At 42.0% G+C, this 21,746-nt stretch overlaps 1 protein-coding gene across 6 annotated transcripts in view; it reads right to left on the bottom strand.

Moving 5' to 3' along the window:
• Window positions 1-21,746, bottom strand: part of LOC140186210 (hemicentin-1-like) — a 449,816-nt gene that overhangs the window by 142,385 nt on the left and 285,685 nt on the right. For all 6 annotated transcript variants that reach the window (XM_072240181.1, XM_072240182.1, XM_072240183.1 and 3 more), the window contains exons 56-64: window positions 21,311-21,498; window positions 19,811-19,907; window positions 18,218-18,379; window positions 16,293-16,406; window positions 14,974-15,176; window positions 13,004-13,085; window positions 9,979-10,110; window positions 5,272-5,421; window positions 3,397-3,556 (exon numbers count right to left, since the gene is read on the bottom strand). In XM_072240181.1, coding sequence (XP_072096282.1) covers window positions 3,397-3,556; window positions 5,272-5,421; window positions 9,979-10,110; window positions 13,004-13,085; window positions 14,974-15,176; window positions 16,293-16,406; window positions 18,218-18,379; window positions 19,811-19,907; window positions 21,311-21,498 — 1,288 coding nt within the window. The remainder of the gene's footprint in view (window positions 1-3,396; window positions 3,557-5,271; window positions 5,422-9,978; window positions 10,111-13,003; window positions 13,086-14,973; window positions 15,177-16,292; window positions 16,407-18,217; window positions 18,380-19,810; window positions 19,908-21,310; window positions 21,499-21,746) is intronic.

Below are 21,746 nucleotides of genomic sequence, written 5' to 3'. Positions count from 1 at the left end.
ACAGTAATAGAAAAACAGTACTAAATAGATAAGTAGCAGAAAATAAGTTGCAGCAACACCAGAATATCACAGTAATGCACAGTGCCGTGAGTGCAAGTATTTGAGTCCTTGTGTGTGCATGTGTGCGCTCACAGTTTCAGTCACTGTTCTGTGGGAGTGGTGTGATGGAGGCCACAGCTCTGGGATAGAAGCTATTCGTCAGTCTATTTGTTCTGGCTTTTAGTGTCCTGAATCTTTTGCTGGACAGCAGCGGGTCAAACAGGGAGAGGTCAGGGTGTGTGGTGTCTCTGGTTATGCTGATTGCTTTCCTCCTGAGTCTGCTGGAATAGATGGTGTCCAGTCCTGGGAGCTCCATCCTGACAATTCGCTGGGCCGCCTTCACCACGCGATGCAGGTCTTGTCGCTCAGCGGCTGTGCAGCTGGCATACCACACTGTGGTGCTGTTGGTCAGGATGGTTTCAATTGTGTTCAACCCATGAACACTACCTCACTACTTTTCCTTTGCACTACTTATTTATCTATTTTATATATATACTTACTGTAATTCATAGTTTTTTTCTCTGTTATCATGTATTGCACTGCACTGTTACTGCAAAATTAACAAATTTCACAACACATGCCAATGATATTAAACCTGATTCTGATTCTGAAGCATCTAAACAATTATGATGAATGAAGCTGATTTTTGATCGTTTACATTTTGCACTCAGTTTCCCGAAAGGCAGAATGAAGCAGAGTCATGTCGAAATTATCCGTCCAGCTACTTCTGAATAGTTCAATCCTAAGATCCTATTAGAAATGGAAACTGAAATAGTAGATGCATTAGTTATAATCTTCCTAAAGTCCTTCGATTCTGGGGAAATGCCAGAGTTCTGTAAAATTGTCAATGGGACACCCCCATTCAAAAAGGATGAAGGCAAAAAACTGGGAACTATTGGCCAATTAGACCGACCAGTTATTGTTCTCAGATACGAAGCACAGCTACTGGGGGTTAGTCTCACATTCTTAGTGTCACAGAGAGAGAGGAGCCCCCAGACTATCTGGGCCAGTGTTTAAAATGTCTGAACAGTGGATTGTACCTCGCAATTGGACCCAGGCTCCACCATGGCAAATCTCTCTGGGCCTAGATTTAGCTGCTGGAGAAGCTGTTCTCGACCTCTCCAAATCGGCTTGGCACCCAGAGCAATCCAACCTTACCCAACTCACGACACCCTGACTTTCCAGATTATCTGGGCTGGTGTTTAATTGTCCAAACAGCGGATCGTGCCTCGTATTAGGACTAGGACCCCACTGCAGTGAATTGTTCCGGGCCTAGAACACACTGCCTAGCGGTTCCCTTTCGCGCCTAGGTTTTGCTGCCGAAGAAGCCATTCTCAACCTTTCCAAATTGGCTCAGCACTTGGGTTAGTTGGACGGGCATCAGAATTCCTCTGCCTCGGCTTCTTCTCTCCAAATCGTACACTCCAACCAGCACGGCTCCAACTCCAATTCCGTCGATTTTACACATCTCTTGAGTTAGCTTTGTCTTCGCTCGCCTCTTCATTGTTTGCAGTGATAGTTTGCCACAATTTACTTCAAAAAAAGTAGTGCTTTTAATTGAATTTCATTGCTTACAAACTACCAGTAAGCTGTTGCACACCTTTGGTAGCACCATCTTAAACCGGAGGCTTTTGATAGAGATATCAAAAACTCTGGCTTTATGATTAAAGTAAAATATTCATGGGATTTCCCTAATTATTATGAACTTTTATTGGTTAAAAAGCAAACCATGGAACTCAAGTCATTTGGGTTCTGCCTTGCCTCTGTCCAAAATTTCATGTCTACAGGATGTGGTCATCCTCCGTCCCAAACTCTTGAAGTCTTCTCATCTGCACGTGAAGAATGTGGGCCATTCAGCACTTGTCTTGCTCACCCAGTTACATTTCAATAAAACTGTATATAATTGTGTTGTCATTGGTTACCAAATTCTGCACGTCCTTCTAACTTCAGCCCAAGTATTACTTAGTATTTTCTTTGTGTTTGCTGCCTGCTTCACCTATAAAACTATATCTACTACCTGATATTGTGCATTGAATATTTCAATAATATTTGAGTAATCTTGCATATATATTGTTTGATTTAGCATTCTTGTTCATTTAAATAATTAATTCAAACTAAATCTAAGTAAATTTTATTATCAGAGTACATTTATAGCACCATATACAACCCTGAGATTTATTTTACTGTGAGTGTACTCAGCAAATCTATAGAATAGTGATTATTACAGGATCAATGAAAGAACAAGCAAAGTGCAAAAGACCATAAGACCATAAGACAAAGGAGCAGAAGTCAGCCATTCAGCCCATCGAGTCTGCTCCGCCATTTTATCATGAGCTGATCCATTCTCCCATTTAGTCTCACTCCCCGACCTTCTCACCATAACCTTTGATGCCCTGGCTACTCAGATACCTATCAGTTTCTGCCTTAAATACACTCAATGACTTGGCCTCCACTGTTGCCCCTTGCAACAAATTCCATAGATTCACCACCCATTGTCAAAAAAAATTTCTTCACATTTCTGTTCTGAATGGGCGCCCTTCAATCCTTAAGTCATGCCCTCTCGTACTAGACTCCCCCATCATGGGAAACAACTTTGCCACATCCACTTTGTCCATGCCTTTTAACATTCGAAATGTTTTTATGAGGTCTCCCCTCATTCTTCTAAATTCCAAGGAATACAGTCCAAGAGCAGACAAACGTTCCTCATATGTTAACCCTCTCATTCCCGGAATCATTCTAGTGAATCTTCTCTGTACCCTGTCCAACGTCAGCACATCCTTTCTTAAATAAGGAGACCAAAACTGCCCACAGTACTCCAAGTGAGGTCTCACCAGTACCTTATAGAGCCTCAACATCACATCCCTGCTCCTATACTCTATTCCTCTAGAATTTGCCGCCTTCACCACCGACTCAACCTGGAGGTTAAGACAACAAACTATGCAAATGAAAATATAAATAAGCAGCAATAAATAACAAGAGCATGAAATAACAAGATAGGGTCCTTAAAGTGAGATCATTGGTTGTGGGAACATCTCAATGGATGGGTTAATGTGTACGTTAAATGCATACGTCATCACGCTAAGCGTGCTTCTTCCTTAAATTAAACTTGAAGCTAGACTTGCACTTCAAACTCCCATGTATTCTTTGAAATAGTTCAGTGTTTTAAAGTTACAACACATCATGGCTGACATCCTGTCCACTTCTAATGTGCACGTTTATAGCTGTCTTCACATTAGATTGTGGAATTACCTATGTGAAAGAAACCAATTCCTTTCTTCAATTAATGTTGAAGAGAACCAAGGCAAATCATTGTAATAGCAGGTTTCATCCCGAGAATGAGAGAAAATTCACACTCACTTAATGTGTATTTTTCCCACTGCTTCCAACGATTGGCCATCTTTCAGCCATTTTAGAATAGGTTTTGGTTTTCCTGAAGCCACACATTCTAAATTCACGTCTTCGTTCACCACGGCATTGTACTCACTGGGCACTTCTGAGCTGAGGATACTTGGTGACACTGGTCATGAAGAAAACAAACAAAAATGGCGGGAAATATTATCTCATGGCTCTTCAACTTAATGCCAGAATAATAAAGGCCAACACTCCTTACAACTCTTAATCACCAATCAACTTGTGCAGCAACTTTGAGGGATCCATGGATGTGGACATCAAGGTCCTTCAAGATGTTCTGAAATCTTCTAGACAAAACGTTAACCTATCTTTCTTGTCTGCTGACACAGGCAAGAAAGATAGGTTAACATTTCCAGCCCTGGCATTAACCTTAAAAGTTAATGTTCTTTCTCTCCGAAGATGCTCCCCAACCTGCTGAGTAGTTCCAACACCTTCTGTTTTCGTTACAGGTCTGCACAATCCACAGTTTATATTGGTCTTTGATTTTTTAAAAAATTTAAACATTCATTTTCTGTCGCCTCTTTGTCTCCATGTTCAAGATCAATCTCTTTCAGGGCAGACTGGTAAAGCATATTAGTAGGTATTTTATCTGTTTCGTCCCATGGCCTGGGTGCCTTTGGGATTTGTAGTTCATCAATTTCTACAATTGGATCCCTCATTTTAAAATGCTAATTGCCTAAGGGATGGGTATAGTGACAGTCAATATCCAAATCTGCTGCTGAAACCAACGCCATTGGTTAGGTTGGCTTGTAATTTCTGAATCATTAGAAAGAGAGTCAAAATCCACATCAGAATTTGTCCCCAGCCACCATGATGCCCTCCAACATGATTTGTTCTGCAATGCATAGCTCCTTGAAGACTTTATACTGCCCCAACCATTATTGCCTCCTAATCCTCATTCTTTCCTTCTCTTTTGAAGCATTACCTTGCAAAAGAGCTTCACTATTTGTAGCAACACACATAAAAGTTGCTGGTGAACGCAGCAGGCCAGGCAGCATCTCTAGGAAGAGGTGCAGTCGACGTTTCAGGCCGAGATCCTTCCTAGAGATGCTGCCTGGCCTGCTGCGTTCACCAGCAACTTTTACGTGTGTTGCTTGAATTTCCAGCATCTGCAGAATTCCTGTTGTTTGCATTTAAATTCACTATTTGTAGCTTCTTTTTCCAATGGATGTCAACAAGCTATTTTATTGTGGTCGACACTGCAACGAGCTCAATCCCACCTTGCTGACTGACTGTGCAGCTCTACCATGAGGTTGCATTTTCATGTCCACAGCAGAGACTTCATCACAAAATCCAGGCATGCTGTGCAGTCCAATAGCAAGGGAAGGCACAACTCCAATTCACAGAAGGTAGTGGTGTTCTTCCTTCTATCTGAGCATTATTACTAGAACTATAAACAGCCCAGCACAGTTCAATCCCTTTAGTACACGATATTGTGACAACCTTTTAACCTACTCCAAAATCAATTTAGTGCCACAGCATAAAAAGCCTACAGTACCTCTGACATCCCCTCTATCCTCCAATCACATTACATTAAAATTATATCCTCTCATATATCAATGATTCAATTATTACTTATCAAATATAAATTATCAATGTTTATCTGGTCTTTGACCCATTGCTGCTTGACGGAACTTGCTGTGCCAACTTCCTTCTATACTTCAATGATACTTAAATTGTTGTCAAGCAGCTTGGGGCATCCTGAGGCTATGAAAAGTGCTAGGTCATCCATTACTATCATGGCAATCAGTCAGCTCAACACGGCTGAGTGATTAATCTGGTAATGGTTCTCTTTGGTGTGTATCAGTGTCGTTATCTTACCTTGAACAACCACTGTATAATGCCTGCGCACTTCACCCTCAGAATTCCTCGCCAAGCAGGTGTAATTTCCACCATGGTACGGGTGTAACTGGATGGTCTGCAGTCTGCTGCCACCAGACAGTACGTGCCAGTCCAGTTTGCTGTTGCTCTCTGTTAAAACGTGTACAAAACTGTAAAGAAAGGAACTGAAAACCTCACAGAGTCAACAGGACTAATATAATGACTCTTACTCCAACAGAACCAAGAGACAGAGGGCCACTCAACCTGCAATGCATGTGTGCTCGCTGTGGGAGTTCCAAGTAGTTTCACCAAGCCTGGCACATTCTTTCCATTGTGTATGTCTTTCTTACTATACTTTTGAATCAGACATTTTAAACCTGCAGTTAACACTATAGACCTGGGTCCATGAACCTCAAACCCACCTCTCCATAAAATATTAGCAAACCCTTTACAACCAGCTCTTTGATTAAAAAGAAAAAAATCTGCTGCCTAGGCCAAGCCCAGAGACAAGGCACTGCCTTTCAGTGACTATGGTTGGTTTTACATGCATCTTTCATACACACTTTGTGTTTATTACACACACACTTAAAACTTTTCATAATGAGTAGGACCAAATCACTCATTTCACTTCATCCATAGAGGAGGCCAATAATGTCACTCTGTTGCAGAAAAGGCAGTGGTGTGCAGACCAGCATCTCTGAACACACAAAACATTGAACTCAGTAGTGAATGGGCTACAGCAGGAGAAGATCACAAACATACAATGCACTTAATGGCCACTTTATTAGGAATAGGAGGTACCTAATAAAGTAGGTACTGAGTGTAAATCAATACCACATCACACTTGACAAATAGTGTAATGTACATAATTGCCTAGAAGAAGCAATCAATCTACTCTGAGCTGGTGATTTTTAATCCACACCTATTCCATCTCAACTGATCAGCAATATTTTCCAAGACTTTCTTTTTACCTATCAATCCTGTTTCCTCTCCAGTGCAGCCGGGTCATTTATCAGCAGGTCCAGGTCATGTATCACAGCCATTTTCTGCAGTTTCACGTTTCACATTCTCACCAATCACAAACAAGAGATTCTAACCAATCCCGCTTCGCTGAGCAACTATGCTCTGTCTGCCAGAAAAAGCTGGATCTCGCAGTGGCCACCCATTTTAATTTCACTTCCCATTCCCATTCCGACTCCAACATGCCCACCCATGGCCTCCTCTACTGTTGTGCTGAGGCCACACTTAGGTTGGAAGAACGACACCTTATATGCCATTTGGGAGGCCTCCAACCTGATGGCATGAACATCGATTTCTCAAACTTCTGGTAATGCACCTCCCCCCCCACCATTTCCCATCCCCTTTTCCCTCTTTCACCTCATTTCCTTGGCTGCCCATCACCTCCCTCCGGTGCCCCTCCCCCCTTTTCTTTCTTCCATGGCCTTCTGTCTCTTTCACTAATCAAATTCCCAGCTCTTTACTTCATCTCTCCCTCTCCAGGTTTCACCTATCACCTTGTGTTTATCTCTGCCCTCCTCCCACCTTTTAAATCTTCTCCTCAGCTTTTGAGGCCACACCTGGAGTACTGTGTGCAGTTCTGGTCTCCATTCTTGAGGAAGGATATACTGGTTTTGGAGGCAGTGCAGAGGATGTTCACCAGGTTGATTTCAGAGATGAGGGGGTTAACCTATGAGGAGAGATTGAGTGCCTGGGACTATACTCTCTGGAGTTCAGAAGAATGAGAGGGGATCGTATAGAAACATACAAAATTTTGAAGAGATAGATAAGATAGAAGTAGTAAAGTTGTTTCCATTGGTAGGTGAGACTAGAACTAGGGGACATTGCCTCAAGACTCAGGGAAGAAGATTTAGGACGGAGATGAGGAGAAACTGTTTTTCCCAGAGAATGGTGAATCCATGGAATTCTCTGCCCGGGGGAGGCTTCCTCACTAAATATACTTAAGAAACAGTTTGATAGGTTTTTACATAGTAAGGGAATTAAGGGTTATGGGGAAAAGGCAGGTAGATGGAACTGAGTTTACGGACAGATCAGCCATGATCTTATTGAATGGCGGGGCAGGCTCGATGAGCTGGATGGCCTACTCCTGCTCCTATTTCTTATGTTCTTACGTCCTGCCGAAGGGTTTCAGCCCGAAACGTCGACTGTACTTTTTTCCATAGATGCTGCCTGAACTGCTGAGTTCCTCCATTGTTATCGCCCTGTCAGCAGTCTGCACTTTCAGAACGTTGTGGCTTCTGGCCCCATTCCATAGATTGAAGCACAAAGACCCAGGCCAACCCTCTGATGCAGTAGTGAGGTGGTACTACACTGAAAGTAGTTTTGCCTTTGGTTGAAATATCAAATCCACCTGCTTTCTCAACTTAACAGAGGATCATCGCATAGTTTTCTTACATCAAAAGTACAAGACATGGTAACATACAGTACAGTGCAAAAGTCTCAGGCAAATATATATATAGAGCTGGGGTGTCCAAGACTTTTATATAGCGATGTATTTGTCAAGGTGGGGTGGAAAGTGTTTGTAAGTCTGGCGGGAGCAAAGAATGTTGGGAATAGGGAGGGTAGCGTGCTGTGGAAGGGGTGTGGGACAGGTGGCAGAGGAGGAGTGTCAGGGCAGGGGGTGGCATGGGTGCAGACGTACCCAACCCTGAGACACCAGGCAAGGTCATTTGATTCCAAACAATTGGCTTATTGATCATTACAGAATGTCTCTCTGGTGCTTCCAGCTCCCTTGTCTCTCCCTACTCCCTTCCCACTCTCCGTCCACAATAGAGACCCATATCAGAATCAGGTTTACCATCATTGACACATGTCAGGAAATTTGTTTTTATTTTGCTGCTACAGTACAGGGCAATACATAAAGTTACTACAGGACCGTACAAAAGTCTTGGGCACCCTAGCTATATATATGTGTCCAAGACATTTGACAGAACTACTACAGCATCAGTGACCCAGATTCAATTCTGCCACTGTCTTTAAGGAATTTGTCTGTTCTCCCTGTGACCACGCAGGTTTCCTCCGGGTGCTCTGGTTTCCTCCCACAGTCCAAAGGGTTAGTAGGCTAACTGGTAATTGGGCAGTGTGGGCTCATTCAGCTGAAAGGACTGGTTACCGTACTGCATCTCTAAATAAATACAAGCAAGGGTCCTATTCCATGTTTCAGACGATATTGTTAACTCAGTATTTCTGAAAAAACAGTGCTCTGATCATCATCTCAGTGCTGCTTATGGAAGTTGCCTTGCTCAGATTGATTACCTTCAATGGTTCAATGGTTCCATTAATGTCAGAGAATGTATACAACCTGAAATTCTTACTCTTCACAGACACCCTTGTTTCCTATATTTTAAACTTCATCAAGCTTCAAATTTCACCGGCTACAGAGAGCTTTCTTGAAAGAATATTAAAAATTTAAGCTTTGTAGTTTAATTTATCGAAACTACTTTTTTAAGCCTTCTTCGAGTGATCCAATTTTTTTACTTTGGAAAAATAAAGGTATTAATTCTTTTTTGGACTTATTTAAAGAAGTTAGACTGATGTCCCTTGAACAATTAGTTGATAAATATTCTCTTTCATACTCACACTTTTTACAATATCTCCAACTTAGACATTTCTTACAAAAATATTTAAGCAATTTTCCTTATATATTGGATGCTGACCTGTTAGATACTATTATGAGTATGAACCCTTCTAAGAAGGGTTCCATTGGAAGAATTTATAATTTCCTATTACAACGGAATAAGCGTCCTTTACTTAAGATCAAACAAGATTGGGAAAAGGAACTCAATTTGACTTTTACAACAGAAGATTGGATGCGAATTATGAAGTTGGTTAACTCTTCTTCGATCTGTGCTAGTCATTCACTGACTCAATTTAAAATTGTACATTGTTACCATTTGATGAAGGAGAGATTGTCTAAAATATTCCCTAATGTTGATCATTATTGTGATAGATATAAACTGAGACAGCTACACTGACACACATGTTTTGGTCTTGCTCTTTACTGGGACAGTTCTGGAAGTCAGATTTTTCGACAATTTCTAAAGCACTTAAAATTAATTTACAATCTAACAAATTAACTGTGCTTTTCGGAATAATTCCTCAAAATATCCATGGTATCTCTGTGTCTGACCAACATGTTATTGCATTTGTTACATTGATAGCTAGGAGGGCCATTTTGTTGAAGTGGAAGGATACAACGGCTCCCACTTTGTCACAATGGTTCTCTCAAGTGATGCTATGTCTTAGTTTGGAGAAAATTAGAAGTCGAACCTTTGAACCTATGTTTGATTTTGAGAAAAGATGGGGTTCATTTGCTCGTTATTATCATTTGAGTTAATTGATGGATCCTCCATGATCTAATTGTAAATTTTTTTCGTTACTTCCTTTTTTGCTGGTGGTTTGATGTTTATCTTTAGAAGCTTTATGTATGACGCATGGCTCTGAGGTTGAACACCTACTGGGATTTTTCTTTTTTCCCCACTTTTCTTGCTTAGTAGGGTTTTTTTTACCACCACAAAATTTTTTCAATCTTTATATAACTTTTTTTTCTTGAGACATTGTAAGTGTTGTTTACTTTGATGTACTTGTGTTTATTTTAGAAAAAAATAATAAAAAGATTTGAAAAGAAAAGAAAGAAAAAGAATATTATTTTAAGTCTTGCTTTCTAACAATGATCTTGCTCAGTCTTACCTACTGAATCCCCATCTTTCTGCCACGTGACAGTGGGTGCTGGAATTCCCGAGGCATGGCATGAAAGTACAAGGGCACTGCCAGCCGTCTGAATAACAACCTCCTGCAGGGGCTCTTCAAATGTTGGCGGGGCTGAAATAAGGGAAAAGAATAAATAATGGCTGAATAAGTGATAACTTGAATACTTCATTGAAAATCAGATGAATAATTTGAATCTTCTGTCCATTTACACATTTCTATCGCAACCTTGGCAGCTTGCTACTCTTGTATGTCTTTCCTTTGTTCTTTTTTAAAAACAAACTGTATTAAAATCTGATTCTTTTCAAATTGAATATTTTAAGGTGTTTATACATAAAAGTGAAAGTGTTTGGTTTTGAATGGTGGTCAAGTATGAGGTAAAATTAAAAATACTACAAGTGATGTCATGGTTTCTGTTGTATTGCTAGCCAGGCAGATGCCTATGGAGGAGGAGGGGTGTGAGTGAGCTGGTACTCTGGGGTGGTACGGTAGTGTAGTGGTTAGCACTACGCTTTACAGTACCAGCAACCTGGGTTCAATTCCCGCCGCTACCTGTAAGCAGCGGTCTTCTCCCCAAGACCAGGTGGGTTTCCTCCAGGTGCTCCGGTTTCCCCCCACAGTCCAAAGATGTACCGGTTGGTAGGTTAATTGGTCATTGTAAACTGTCCTGCGGTTAGACTAGGGTTAAATCAGGAGTTATTGGTCAGCACGGCTCAACGGACCGGAAAGGCCTGTTCCACACTCTATCTCGATAATAAGATCAACCCTGGCCGACTCTCTGCATCTTCAGATGGCACCTGCCCTGGTTTGTAAGGAAAGGGGCCACGCTTGCACTCCTCTGGCAAAAGGAAGATGTACAACAGAAGGTGCTGAATAAGATTGGGAAAAGTGGGCAATTATAACTCATGGCTGACTTCAGATGGGTGAAGGCAGGGCAATGGCTGCACCGTGTTCTAGCACCTGAGTAATCCTACATTTCAATGCAAAGACTGGTTACCTTTCTGTGAGGCACAGGAAGGAAATGGGGACAGAAAAACAGCAGGATAATGTAGATCAGGAAGGGGGTTCTTTAAGTTCAGTGGTGAAACAGAAGACCAGAAATGCTGGAATCTGGAGCAACAGGCAAAAAGCTGGAGGAAGGTAGTGGGTCTGGCAGCATCTGAGAAGGGAAATGGACAGCCGATATTTTGGGCTGTGACCCCGCACAGTCCAGATGAAGGATCTCAACCTGAAACTTTTTCAACCTGAAATGTTGACTTTCATTTCCCTCCATAGATGCAGCCTGATAGGCTGAATTCCTCTGGACTCTTGTTTTTAAGCTCAATGTCCAGAATCAAGGGCAGTAGCTCAGCAAAATCTGGCAGGGTCTTCCGAGAGGGAAAGAGAACAGTTCCAGATCTGGAGAGGTTTCTATGTGAGAATTGGAAGAACACTCTACTGCAAGTAGGCCAGACAATTAAACATACTGGGAAGTCATCTTCATCCTTTCCATAAGATGCCATCTGCATCAGCCCAGCTGGAAAGCCCAGATGATATCCCTTCTCAGCCCAAGTTTAAATGCCATTAGGGCATCATGGTGTCTCAGTGAAACACATGCAAAATTCTGTAGGAATTCAGCAGTCAGGCAGCATCTATGGAAAGGAATAAAGAGTTGACGTTTCAGGTGGAGTCCCTTCATTCTTTTCCATAGGTGCTGCCTGACCTGCTGATCTCCTCTGTCATTTTGTGCGTGTTGCTATGGTACAGATCTCATTAGTCATATTATGTATGTTTTGCTGAAAGAGGTGCGGGTAGGGAAGCCCGAAATAAATGAACTCAATAACTTTGCATAGTCAATTGAAAACCTCTTCCAAATTGCTCTAGGTTATCCCGTCTGTCTGGCTAGCGAGGCAGTAAATACTTCCTAGTAATTTGATAATCTAAAACGGCTTGGAAGGGTCACTTAACCCCAATGAGGAAAGAACAGAAAGTCCCAGAAATACTCAGCTGACCAGTCCACATCTATGAAGAGCAAGCAAGAGCTAACATTTCAGGCTGATGACTTATAAAACAGGGGGCAAAGGAAGAGGGACAGTTTGGTAAAAGGTAGAGAGCAGAGGACATTAAATGGGAAAAATGTCGACAGTGTTAGACAAGGGGTGGGTCAAGAAGAGGTGGAATTACTCAGGGATTATCGGCTGCTTTCGGGCTGAGACTCTTCATTCGGACTGATGGCACGAGTTTCCCATCACTATCCAGCAGTTGTCTCACGATGGAGAAGGCATGAAAGGTTATACGGAGGGAGGAGGAATATTGTACTGAGAAATGAGTAGCAGAGTAGGAATGAATGGCCTACTTCAGTTTTTATTTTTGATGTTACTGGTTTTTATCCATTGTAAAATATGCAAAGTCTAAGCTTGCTGAGACCAGACAGGAGAACATTTTAACAGCTCATACTCTACTCCACTCTTGATTAGTTAGGTTACGGCCTGTTACATCACGAGCAAGTAAAGCAGCAATGGAGATACTCCATCTATCTGTGTAGAATGATTCTTCATCACTGTTTCCGTAACAATTTTGTTTTACTAGTCAGGGTTGTTAGCCCTGAGCTGAACCCCCGAACCTGGAGGACCAGTGGATCACTCTTAGTCTGGCCCTTACCCTTTGACCTGTTTGGTATGGGTGACCCTACCAAGAGGCAAAGCACAAGGCCCTGACTCCGGCCAACATACACTCCGGGTCATTGACGCACGCAGGCCTCCAAACCATGACAAAGTTGTGGTCCTCTTGTTGGTTAGCAGGGCAAGTGTGGCAACAACGCAATCTCCTAAGAGACAGAAGCAACAACAACAAATTTGGTCTATTCTCTTATCCTCTTAAGTGCTTAATCCACCTTGTTGTGATCCTACTCATTGCGTTCAGTCTCCTGAAGTAAAGAGGCAACCACCCAAAATCTTAATTAAAAATACTTAGGTACAGTACACTGAGCAATCAGTTGTTTGACAGTCAGCGTGCTGCCTGTCCTTACAGTGCACATTCAGCTTGAAGCTCCTTTTCATATGTCCGGCCAAGTTGGTGACTTTACATGTGTATTGTCCAGAATCGGCAACCTAAAACCAGAAAGAGTTAGCTGAAGGTTGTAAGTGTGTGGCTGTTGTATATGGTCCTATAAAAGAGCAAGATGAACATTCAGTCACAGTCCTAACAGAAGGATTCAGAAATCTGAAACATACAAACAGAATCACAACCCACTTTGTACTCAGTCTTCCAAAATTCATTCCAAGAAAGGGGGTTGCTCAGGCATGTGATGTGCTGGCCTTCGTTAGTCGGGTGCCTGAGTCCAAGAACCACAAGGTACTGTTGGAGCTCTATGAGACTCCAGTTAGAGTATTGTGCTCAGTTCTGGTTGCCTCATTATCGGAAGGATGTGAAAGCTTCAGAGAGGGTACAGGGAAGATTTACCAAGATGCTGTCTGGATCTGAGAAGGAAGGTTTATGCAGAAATTTTGAGTGAGCTATGAGTCTTGTGACTTTGGAGTGAAGGAGGACGAGAGGTGACTTGCTAGAGGTGTATAAAATTGTGAGAAGCATAGACAGAGTGGTCGGCCAGCACCTTTTTCCCAGGACATGTCCTCTGGTATTGGTTAGAGTGAGCGGAGGAAAGTTGAGGAAGATGCCAAAGGTACAAACTTTTTATAATTAAGTTAAAGGCATCCGTTAGTCTTGCGAGACCATGGATCTGCGCCTGGAAAGTCTTCACTCTCCAGGGCGCAGGCCTGGTCAAGGTTGTATGGAAGACAAGCAGTTGCCCGTGCTGCAAGTCTCCCCTCTCCACGACACCGATGTTGTCCAAGGGAAGGGCATTAGGACCAAATACTGCTTGGCACCAGTGTCGTCGCAGAGCAATGTGTGATTAAGTGCCTTGCTCAAGGACACAACATGTTGCCTCAGCTGGTGCTCGAACTCACGACCTTCAGGTCGCTAGTCCAATGCCTTAACCACTTGGCCACGTGCCCACAAACCTTTTATACAGAGTTCCAGGGATGGTGGTAGAGGCTGATATAATAGGGACATTAAAAAAACTCTTAGGTAGGCACATGGATGTAGAAAAATAGAGGGTTGTATAGGAGGGAAGGGTTAGATTAATCTTGAAGTAGATTTATATTGGTTGGTACAATAATGTTGGTCAAAGGGCTTGTATTGTGCTGTACAGTTAACTCTATGTTCAATGTTCTTAAATGGTGGAATGTTGGAGGTCAGAAAAGTGTCAGTGACCAGCTCATTCCTATATTCTGCCTTGCAATTTAAGAGAGCCTCTCCAAACTTCAGAGCAGCTTTCAACGCATGGACTTTTTCTTCAAAGAGTTACGACTTGTTGAAGATGGGAAGAGATGCGGTGTTGTAGAGAAAGCAGACACCATGGACTTCTGGAAGTTATGTTACAATGTGGTAAATGTGGGAAATCAAACTGGGAATCAAAAAATGGACAGCAAAAAGAAATGCTAATGTTGTCTCTGCAACCATTATGGACTTGTGTTTGCAAAGTTATACCTAGTCATGACAATGTTAACCAAAGCATCAAGGGTCAAGGACCAACCTTCTTTGATATATTTAAATTACATTTATTAGAAACTTGCTTAGATTCAGATTCATTTATCACATGCACATCGAAACATACAGTGAAATGTGTCATTTGCATTAACAACCAACACACTCTAGGATGTACTGGGGCCAGCCCACAAGGGCTGTCGACTGTTCCTACGTCATGGTGTGTTGTGCAGGACATGCATGACATGCAACAAGAAACAGCATGTCAATCAAAATGATCAGGTGGGAGGTGACATTGCCTGTCATCTTCACCTACGATAATACAAACTTTGTTTTAGACTTAATATGGAAACAGGCCTTTCGGCCACGGGCCAGTGCTGACCATCGTGCACCCTCCTATGTGAACAGCAGTTAGTTGTAAAAGTCTGAAATACCGAACACGGAAATTACCTGAACATCCTCAATTTGGAGTACTTGCCCCTCAGAGAGGATGCGGGCACCATTTGCCAGGGGCAGCTGGTGGTCATTTTTATACCACAGGACTGTAGGAACTGGAACAGCATCTGACTCACATCGGAGGGTGACCGTCTCCCCAACACGTACTGTGATGACTTCTGAGTAACGATCGCCATTGTGTTTAATGGTGGGCGGGGCTTTAAAGGAAATGTTTAAAAGAGGTTGACTAAAACTTAAAAGAACGCTCTCTGCTAATATAAATAGATGCATCCAAAAATTGCTGTTAGGTCCTCTGCAAGATCTAATGTTCCCTCTTCTTTACCCACAAGATTAAGTGATTAAGTGTAAATAGATAAGCTGTGTGTGTAATACTATATATATATATAGACACACACACATGCACGCACACACAATGGATTCTGGTTAATTGGGCCATTGGTTAATCAGGGCAGCCACTTATTTGGGACAACTCTTAAAAGTTGGGATTCCCTTCATTTATTTGGACAGTACACTGCTCGGGGCAGGAGACAGTTTCAGAACAGGTTCTAACGAGAGTCAGTTGTGTGCACATACATGGCCATTAGACACTAGATGTGCTCAGGGTGAATGGGTTTTAAATGGCATCAGTTTCATGTGTTTATGGTCAACAAGCAGTGATTTTTGTCACTGGTAGTTGGCGAGAAATAAGCAGTAAGACAATTTAGAACTGTTTTGTTCACTGCAGTTTCAAGCATTCAGGTTTGGAGATGCCAGAAACAGCCGGGAGTGACACTGTAACAATTTTACTATTTAAACCAATCAAGAACTACAAAGAATTCGAAGGTATCAACAATCATCTTGAATGTTACAATGAAACTAAAGATTTGGAGGATGCAGTCATTGATATAATGTATGAAGGCAGTCCATTACCTACAGTAGGTTTCTGCACTGATTTTGTTCATTGCATACACTGAGTGAGTTCCTCTATTGATAATTATTTGGAACTAATACACAGTTTTATAGTATTGCAGTATATTATTTGTTCTGTATTTCATTTAAATATATAATTTTTTGCTCAGTTTGTGATTTTTTATATCTTGTTAACTAATTGGGGCCGCCACTTAATTGGGCCAAAATGTACAGCTTCCTGTGTGTCCCGATTAACTGGAATCTACTGAAGATACAAATAAACAGTTTATTATACTATATAGTATCTGCACTTTATATAAACTATTATCATTTGTAGTAGTTTTGTCAGAAAAATGTAGTTTGTTGCTATATTCTTCTGAATCATCTATTCCTCATATCCTATAGTCATGGGTGCAGAGACCTACTATTTACATGGAGGTGGATATGTTTCTCATCACTGCCTGCGGCATTGGCAGCAACGCAGGTGTATTTGCCACCATGTTCAGTCTTTGCTCTGGGAATGTGAAGGACGTGGCCACCTGGAATTGAAGTGAGAAAAAAAGATCAGAGACTGTAGCACAGTTGTCTAAGGAAACAACGGAAACGAATGTGAAGCAACCTGATCTGTTAAGGTGTGGAAATCGAACTTTGCTCCTTGTATTAATCAAGAGCTCTTTGTGATTGAGATTTATATTTTCCTCTTACATATTCAGCAATCCTTGTGAATTCCTGAAGCCAATGCAATCTGCTCTCGCTTACTTGTTTTCAAAAACTATGTTGAAATAAGTCATATCGGTTTGTCATATCAAAACATGACTAGTCAGAGAGAAAGATAAAAACATCTTGAACATCTCTTGCTGAGACCATACCCTATAACTGGATATAGTTTCATAGGTAGTGGATTGTCTCTGGAGCTCAGTCAATGTTTCATGTGCGAGCCTGAACAGAATTTTCAGGACTTCACAGTGGATGCAAAGTAATCAAACTAACCATATCTATGAGCCAGTCCCCATTAGAGGATCAGAGGTGGCGAGGATCAGCAACTTTAAATTCCTCGGTGTTATCATTTCAGAGGATCTGTCCTGGGTCCAGCATGGAAGAAAGCACGGCATTAGAAGTTTGCAAAGATTCAGCATGGCACCTAAAACTTTGACAAATTTCCACAAATGTGTGGTGGAGAGTATATTGACTAGTTGCATCATGGTCTGGTATAGAAACACCAATGCCCTTGAATAGAAACTCCTACAAAAAGTAGTGGATAGGGCCAAGTCCATCACGGGTAAAGCCCTTCCCACCATTGAGCACATCTACATACATGAAGTGTTGTCGCAGGAAAGCAGCATCCATTATCAAGAACCCTTCCACCCAGTTCATGCTCTCTTCTCACTGCTGCCATCAGGAAGGTGGTCCGGGAGCCTCAGGACTCACACCACCAGCTTCAGGAACAGTTAATACCCCTCAACCATCAGGCTCTTGAAACAGAGGGGATAACTTCACTCACCCCAACACTGGACTGTTCCTACAACCAATGGACTCACTCTCAAGGACTCCTCATCTCATGCTCTTGATATTTATTGTTCATTATTATTATTATATTTGCACAGTTTTTTTAATCTTTTGCACATTGCTTGTTTGTCCATCAAGTTGGGTGTGAACTTTCACTGATTCTAATGTATTTCTTGGATATACTGTGTATGTCGACAAGAAAAAAGAATCTCAGGGTTGCATACAGTGACATATGTATACTTTGTCAATAAATTCACTTTGAACTTTGATCTGTACATCTTCCCGGGAAGCCCACCAAGGGTCACTTGGAACCTGGGATCTCCCGAGCTGCACAGTGACAGACGTTGGATTGGTCCCTGGTCCTTCAGTACAAGTGAATATGACACTCCTCTAGTCTCTGTGTTCCAGCTCACACTGAGTAAGGTTTAGATTTCAGCTAAGTTCAAGTCAAGCTGAAAAAAAAGGGGAATAATGTACAATCTTGAGATTGACTCCACATACCCAAAACGAACAAAGTGTCAACTTGATACACTGGAATAATGCAAGACTGCGTTCTCAATAGCAAATAAAATAATTAAATTACATCTACAAATGTTTACATATCGGAAAAGATGATCAAATCAATGATCTATAACTGGTTTGATTTATTTGCGTGTAATAAAGAGATGTAGCCATATTGCTGGCTAATTCTCTTTACTGCTCCTGTGAGGAGCTCTTAACAGAGACAAGATTATTAGAGAATGCTGGACTATGGACAGCACTTTGCAAAATGATACCACTTGAGAGATCAAAGGCTGTTCCTTTTCAGCCACGTTCATTCTGACTTTTCTTGTCAACGTCTCACCTGGGAGAAAGATGATGTCACTGCTGACATGCAGCCGGAGCCTGTTTTTGTACCATGAGACGTCTGCCGCAGGAACTCCTCGGGATTCACACGTTAACCAAATGGGATTGTTCACCACAACATTTATGTTCTCTGGGTTGGGGCCAAGTACTCTTGGAGGCACTGCTCAAAGAAAGAACATGAATCAAGGCTGACTAATGTTAGTCCCTGTGCCAGCGCCGGACTCCACATTCCAAGAAATTAACATGATTAGAACCTCCATCATTTCTGAAGCAATTTTCTTTTTTAAAACTGTAAACACTGACCCACAGAAAATAGGTATTAAATTTATTCACTGTTGTTAACATTGTGATTTTATCTCACCAATGTGGATAAAGAGTTGATGAGTTACTGGAAAATATTTTATGGAAAGAGATGGTGAATTAAGTCTTGATCTCAGCCTAGGAAAGATACACAAAATTCAGAGGATATACCACCAGCTTGGTATTAATAAAATCAATGCAGTCAGGAAGGGAAAAAGATTCTGTAAAGCAGAGATGTGAAAAATATTACCTATCAAACTAAAAGCTTTTCACAAATACTGTATATTTCTGGGCCTACTGTATTGCAATGGGAAAACCCAATTCCCCAAAATAATGTATTTAATTTAATACTACAGTGTTAAATACACTCCTGAAACTTCTCTAATTTAGCTTCGTGTTAAGGTTCTCCCCTGTGCCTTTGAAAAAATAATTTGTGATCGTTTTCTACATTAAAATCACAGCTTTATGTCAATTTAGTCATAGTCACACTTTATTGATCCCGGGGGAAATTGGTTTTCGTTACAGTTGCATCATAAATAATATAGTAATAGAACCATAAATAGTTAAGTAGTAATATCTAAATTATGCCAGTAGATTATGAAATTAGTCCAGGACCAGCCTATTGGCTCAGGGTGACTGACCCTCCAAGGGAGGAGTTGTAAAGTTTGATGGCCACAGGCAGGAATGACTTCCTATGATGCTCTGTGTTGCATCCTGGTGGAATGAGTCTCTGGCTGAATGTACTCCTGTGCCCACCCAGTACATTATGTAGTGGATGGTAAACATTGACCAAGATGGCATGCAACTTAGACAGTATCCTCTTTTCAGACACCACCGTGAGAGAGTCCAGTTCCATCCCCACAACATCACTGGCCTTACGAATGAGTTTGTTGATTCTGTTGGTGTCTGCTACCCTCAGCCTGCTGCCCCAGCACACAACAGCAAACACGATCGCACTGGCCACCACAGACTCGTAGAACATCCTCAGCATCGTCCGGCAGATGTGAAACAACCTCAGTCTCCTCAGGAAATAGAGACGGCTCTGACCCTTCTTGTAGATAGCCTCAGTGTTCTTTGACCGGTCTAGTTTATTGTCAATACATATCCCCAGGTATTTGTAATCCTCCATCATGTCCAAACTGACCCCCTGGATGGAAACAGGGGTCCTGATATTGATAGAATGACCACCCACCAACTACTCCCACCCCACCCCCCAACCACCACCACTACAATGCCACTGAAGACTCAGTCTGTGAGATCAGGTTCTCAGGAGCTTGAAGAGATCACTTACCCTGAACACGGAGGCTGAAAAGCCTCTCTGTGGTTCCAGCTGGGTTTTCAGCAATGCACAGATAACCACCTGCGTCAGATAACTGCACGGAGTCAATCTGCAGCAGAAACATAAAGAAACGTATCAATTGACCCCCATCAGAAGACAACTCAGCCAGAGAATGGAATGGAGCTTCCTCCAGAACTAGGAAGTCACTGACTGGACTTGATTCCAACTGACTGAGTATATTCACTGAAAGAGCATACAAAGTCAGGAGTGGTCTGTCCAGCCCTTCTAAATTGCTCTGCCATTCAGCAAGACCTCTGAAAATCCAGCGTCAAGGATCCACTTTCCTGCTCAATCCACACCAATTCCTCAGTGTTCAAAAACTTATCGGATTTATTCAGAGGCAGAAAAGTCAGCCCTCTGGAGTAGAGAATCTCAAAGGTTTACAGCGTTGAGTGTAAAACACTTCTTGCTGGCTCAGTTGTGAACAGTGAACAGTTAATCTGAGGGCACGGTCATGGTGTCATAGAGTTGTCCAGTAGCGAAACAGGCCATTCAGCCTGTTGCATCCTAGCCACTGAAGCACTGTCTACACTAGCCCCATTTTCCAGAGTTTGGCCCATATCCCCAACAGGGGATCCCAACCTGGAGTTCACGGACCCCTTGCTTAATGGTATTGGTCCATGGCATAAAAAAAAGGTTGGGAACCCCTGCTCAAAATCTTTTCCTATTTATCTTTCCATCAATGTATCATAACCTGTCCACACACCCATCTAAATGCTTTTCTGAATATTGTAATAGAATCTGCCTCTACCACTTCCCCTGAAACTTTATTCCATATACACACACCACCCTCTGTGTGAAAAATTTGCCCCTCATATCCCTTTCAAGTATTTCTCTCCTCACCTAAAAAATCATGTCCTCAGGTTTTTGCATCTCTTCCCTCGGAAAAAGACTGTAACTCTATCCGTATTCCTCAAAATTTTATAAAGCTCTATAAGGTTATCTCTCAGATGTTTCCACTCCATTGAGAACAATCCCAGCCAATCCAATCTCTCCTTGAACTAACACCCTTCATTCCAGGTGACATCTTGGTGAGTATCTTCTGCACTCTTTCTAACACTACCATGTCCTTCCTATAGGGTGATGAGAAGAAATGTGCACAGTATTCCATGCGCTATTTATTGTACAGCTGAGAAAATGATATCCCAACTTTATAGTCAAAGCTTCTGCCAATAAAGGCAAGCAAGCCAAATGCCTTCTTCATTATCCCATCCATATATGTTACCACCTTCAGCCCAACATCTCTCTGTACATCAACACTGCAATTTGCTGTTAATATCTTGCCAGTATTAGATGACCCAAAACCCCACTTTTGTATGTCCATGGTGCTAGGTTCGTCACTTTGAGCAAACTGACCCTCAGCAACTATCCAGTCTTTCTTTGGACCTTGTTCTCCTCAGTATAATGATTCCTCAAAGCAATTAGTTATTCATCTAGTCTGAGAGGTCTCACCTGGAGAATCTTGCCACCATCCAGGAGCTGACGCCTGTTATCTGCAGTAATGGGCTGGCCATCTCTGAGCCAGGAAATGGAAGGTTCTGGATTCCCACTTGCCTCACAATGCAGTTGAGTTGTTTCATTTAGAATCAGTGCAAGTTCCTCTCCAAACTCCTCTCCTTCGGCACGAATGACCGGAGGGACTTGTGAAGGGAATTAAGAATGTGTGAGAAGAGCTGGTTCTGATTTGCAAAGTACACAGATCACAAATAAGAACGTTTAAGGGTGAATGAGACTCACTACGTGAAAATGAAGGGATGCGGGGAGAAGGCAGGAGATTGGGGCTGAGAGGGAAATGGATCGGCCCTGATGGAATGGTGGAGCAGACTCAATGGGCTAAATGGCCTAATTCTGCTCCTATATCTTATGATCTTATGGTCCAGGATAAATG

This window comes from Mobula birostris, chromosome 22 (assembly GCF_030028105.1).
Source record: "Mobula birostris isolate sMobBir1 chromosome 22, sMobBir1.hap1, whole genome shotgun sequence".
Classification (NCBI taxonomy): domain Eukaryota; kingdom Metazoa; phylum Chordata; class Chondrichthyes; order Myliobatiformes; family Myliobatidae; genus Mobula; species Mobula birostris.
Note: the sequence above shows the minus strand (reverse complement) of the source record. Positions and strands in the feature narration are given on the sequence as shown.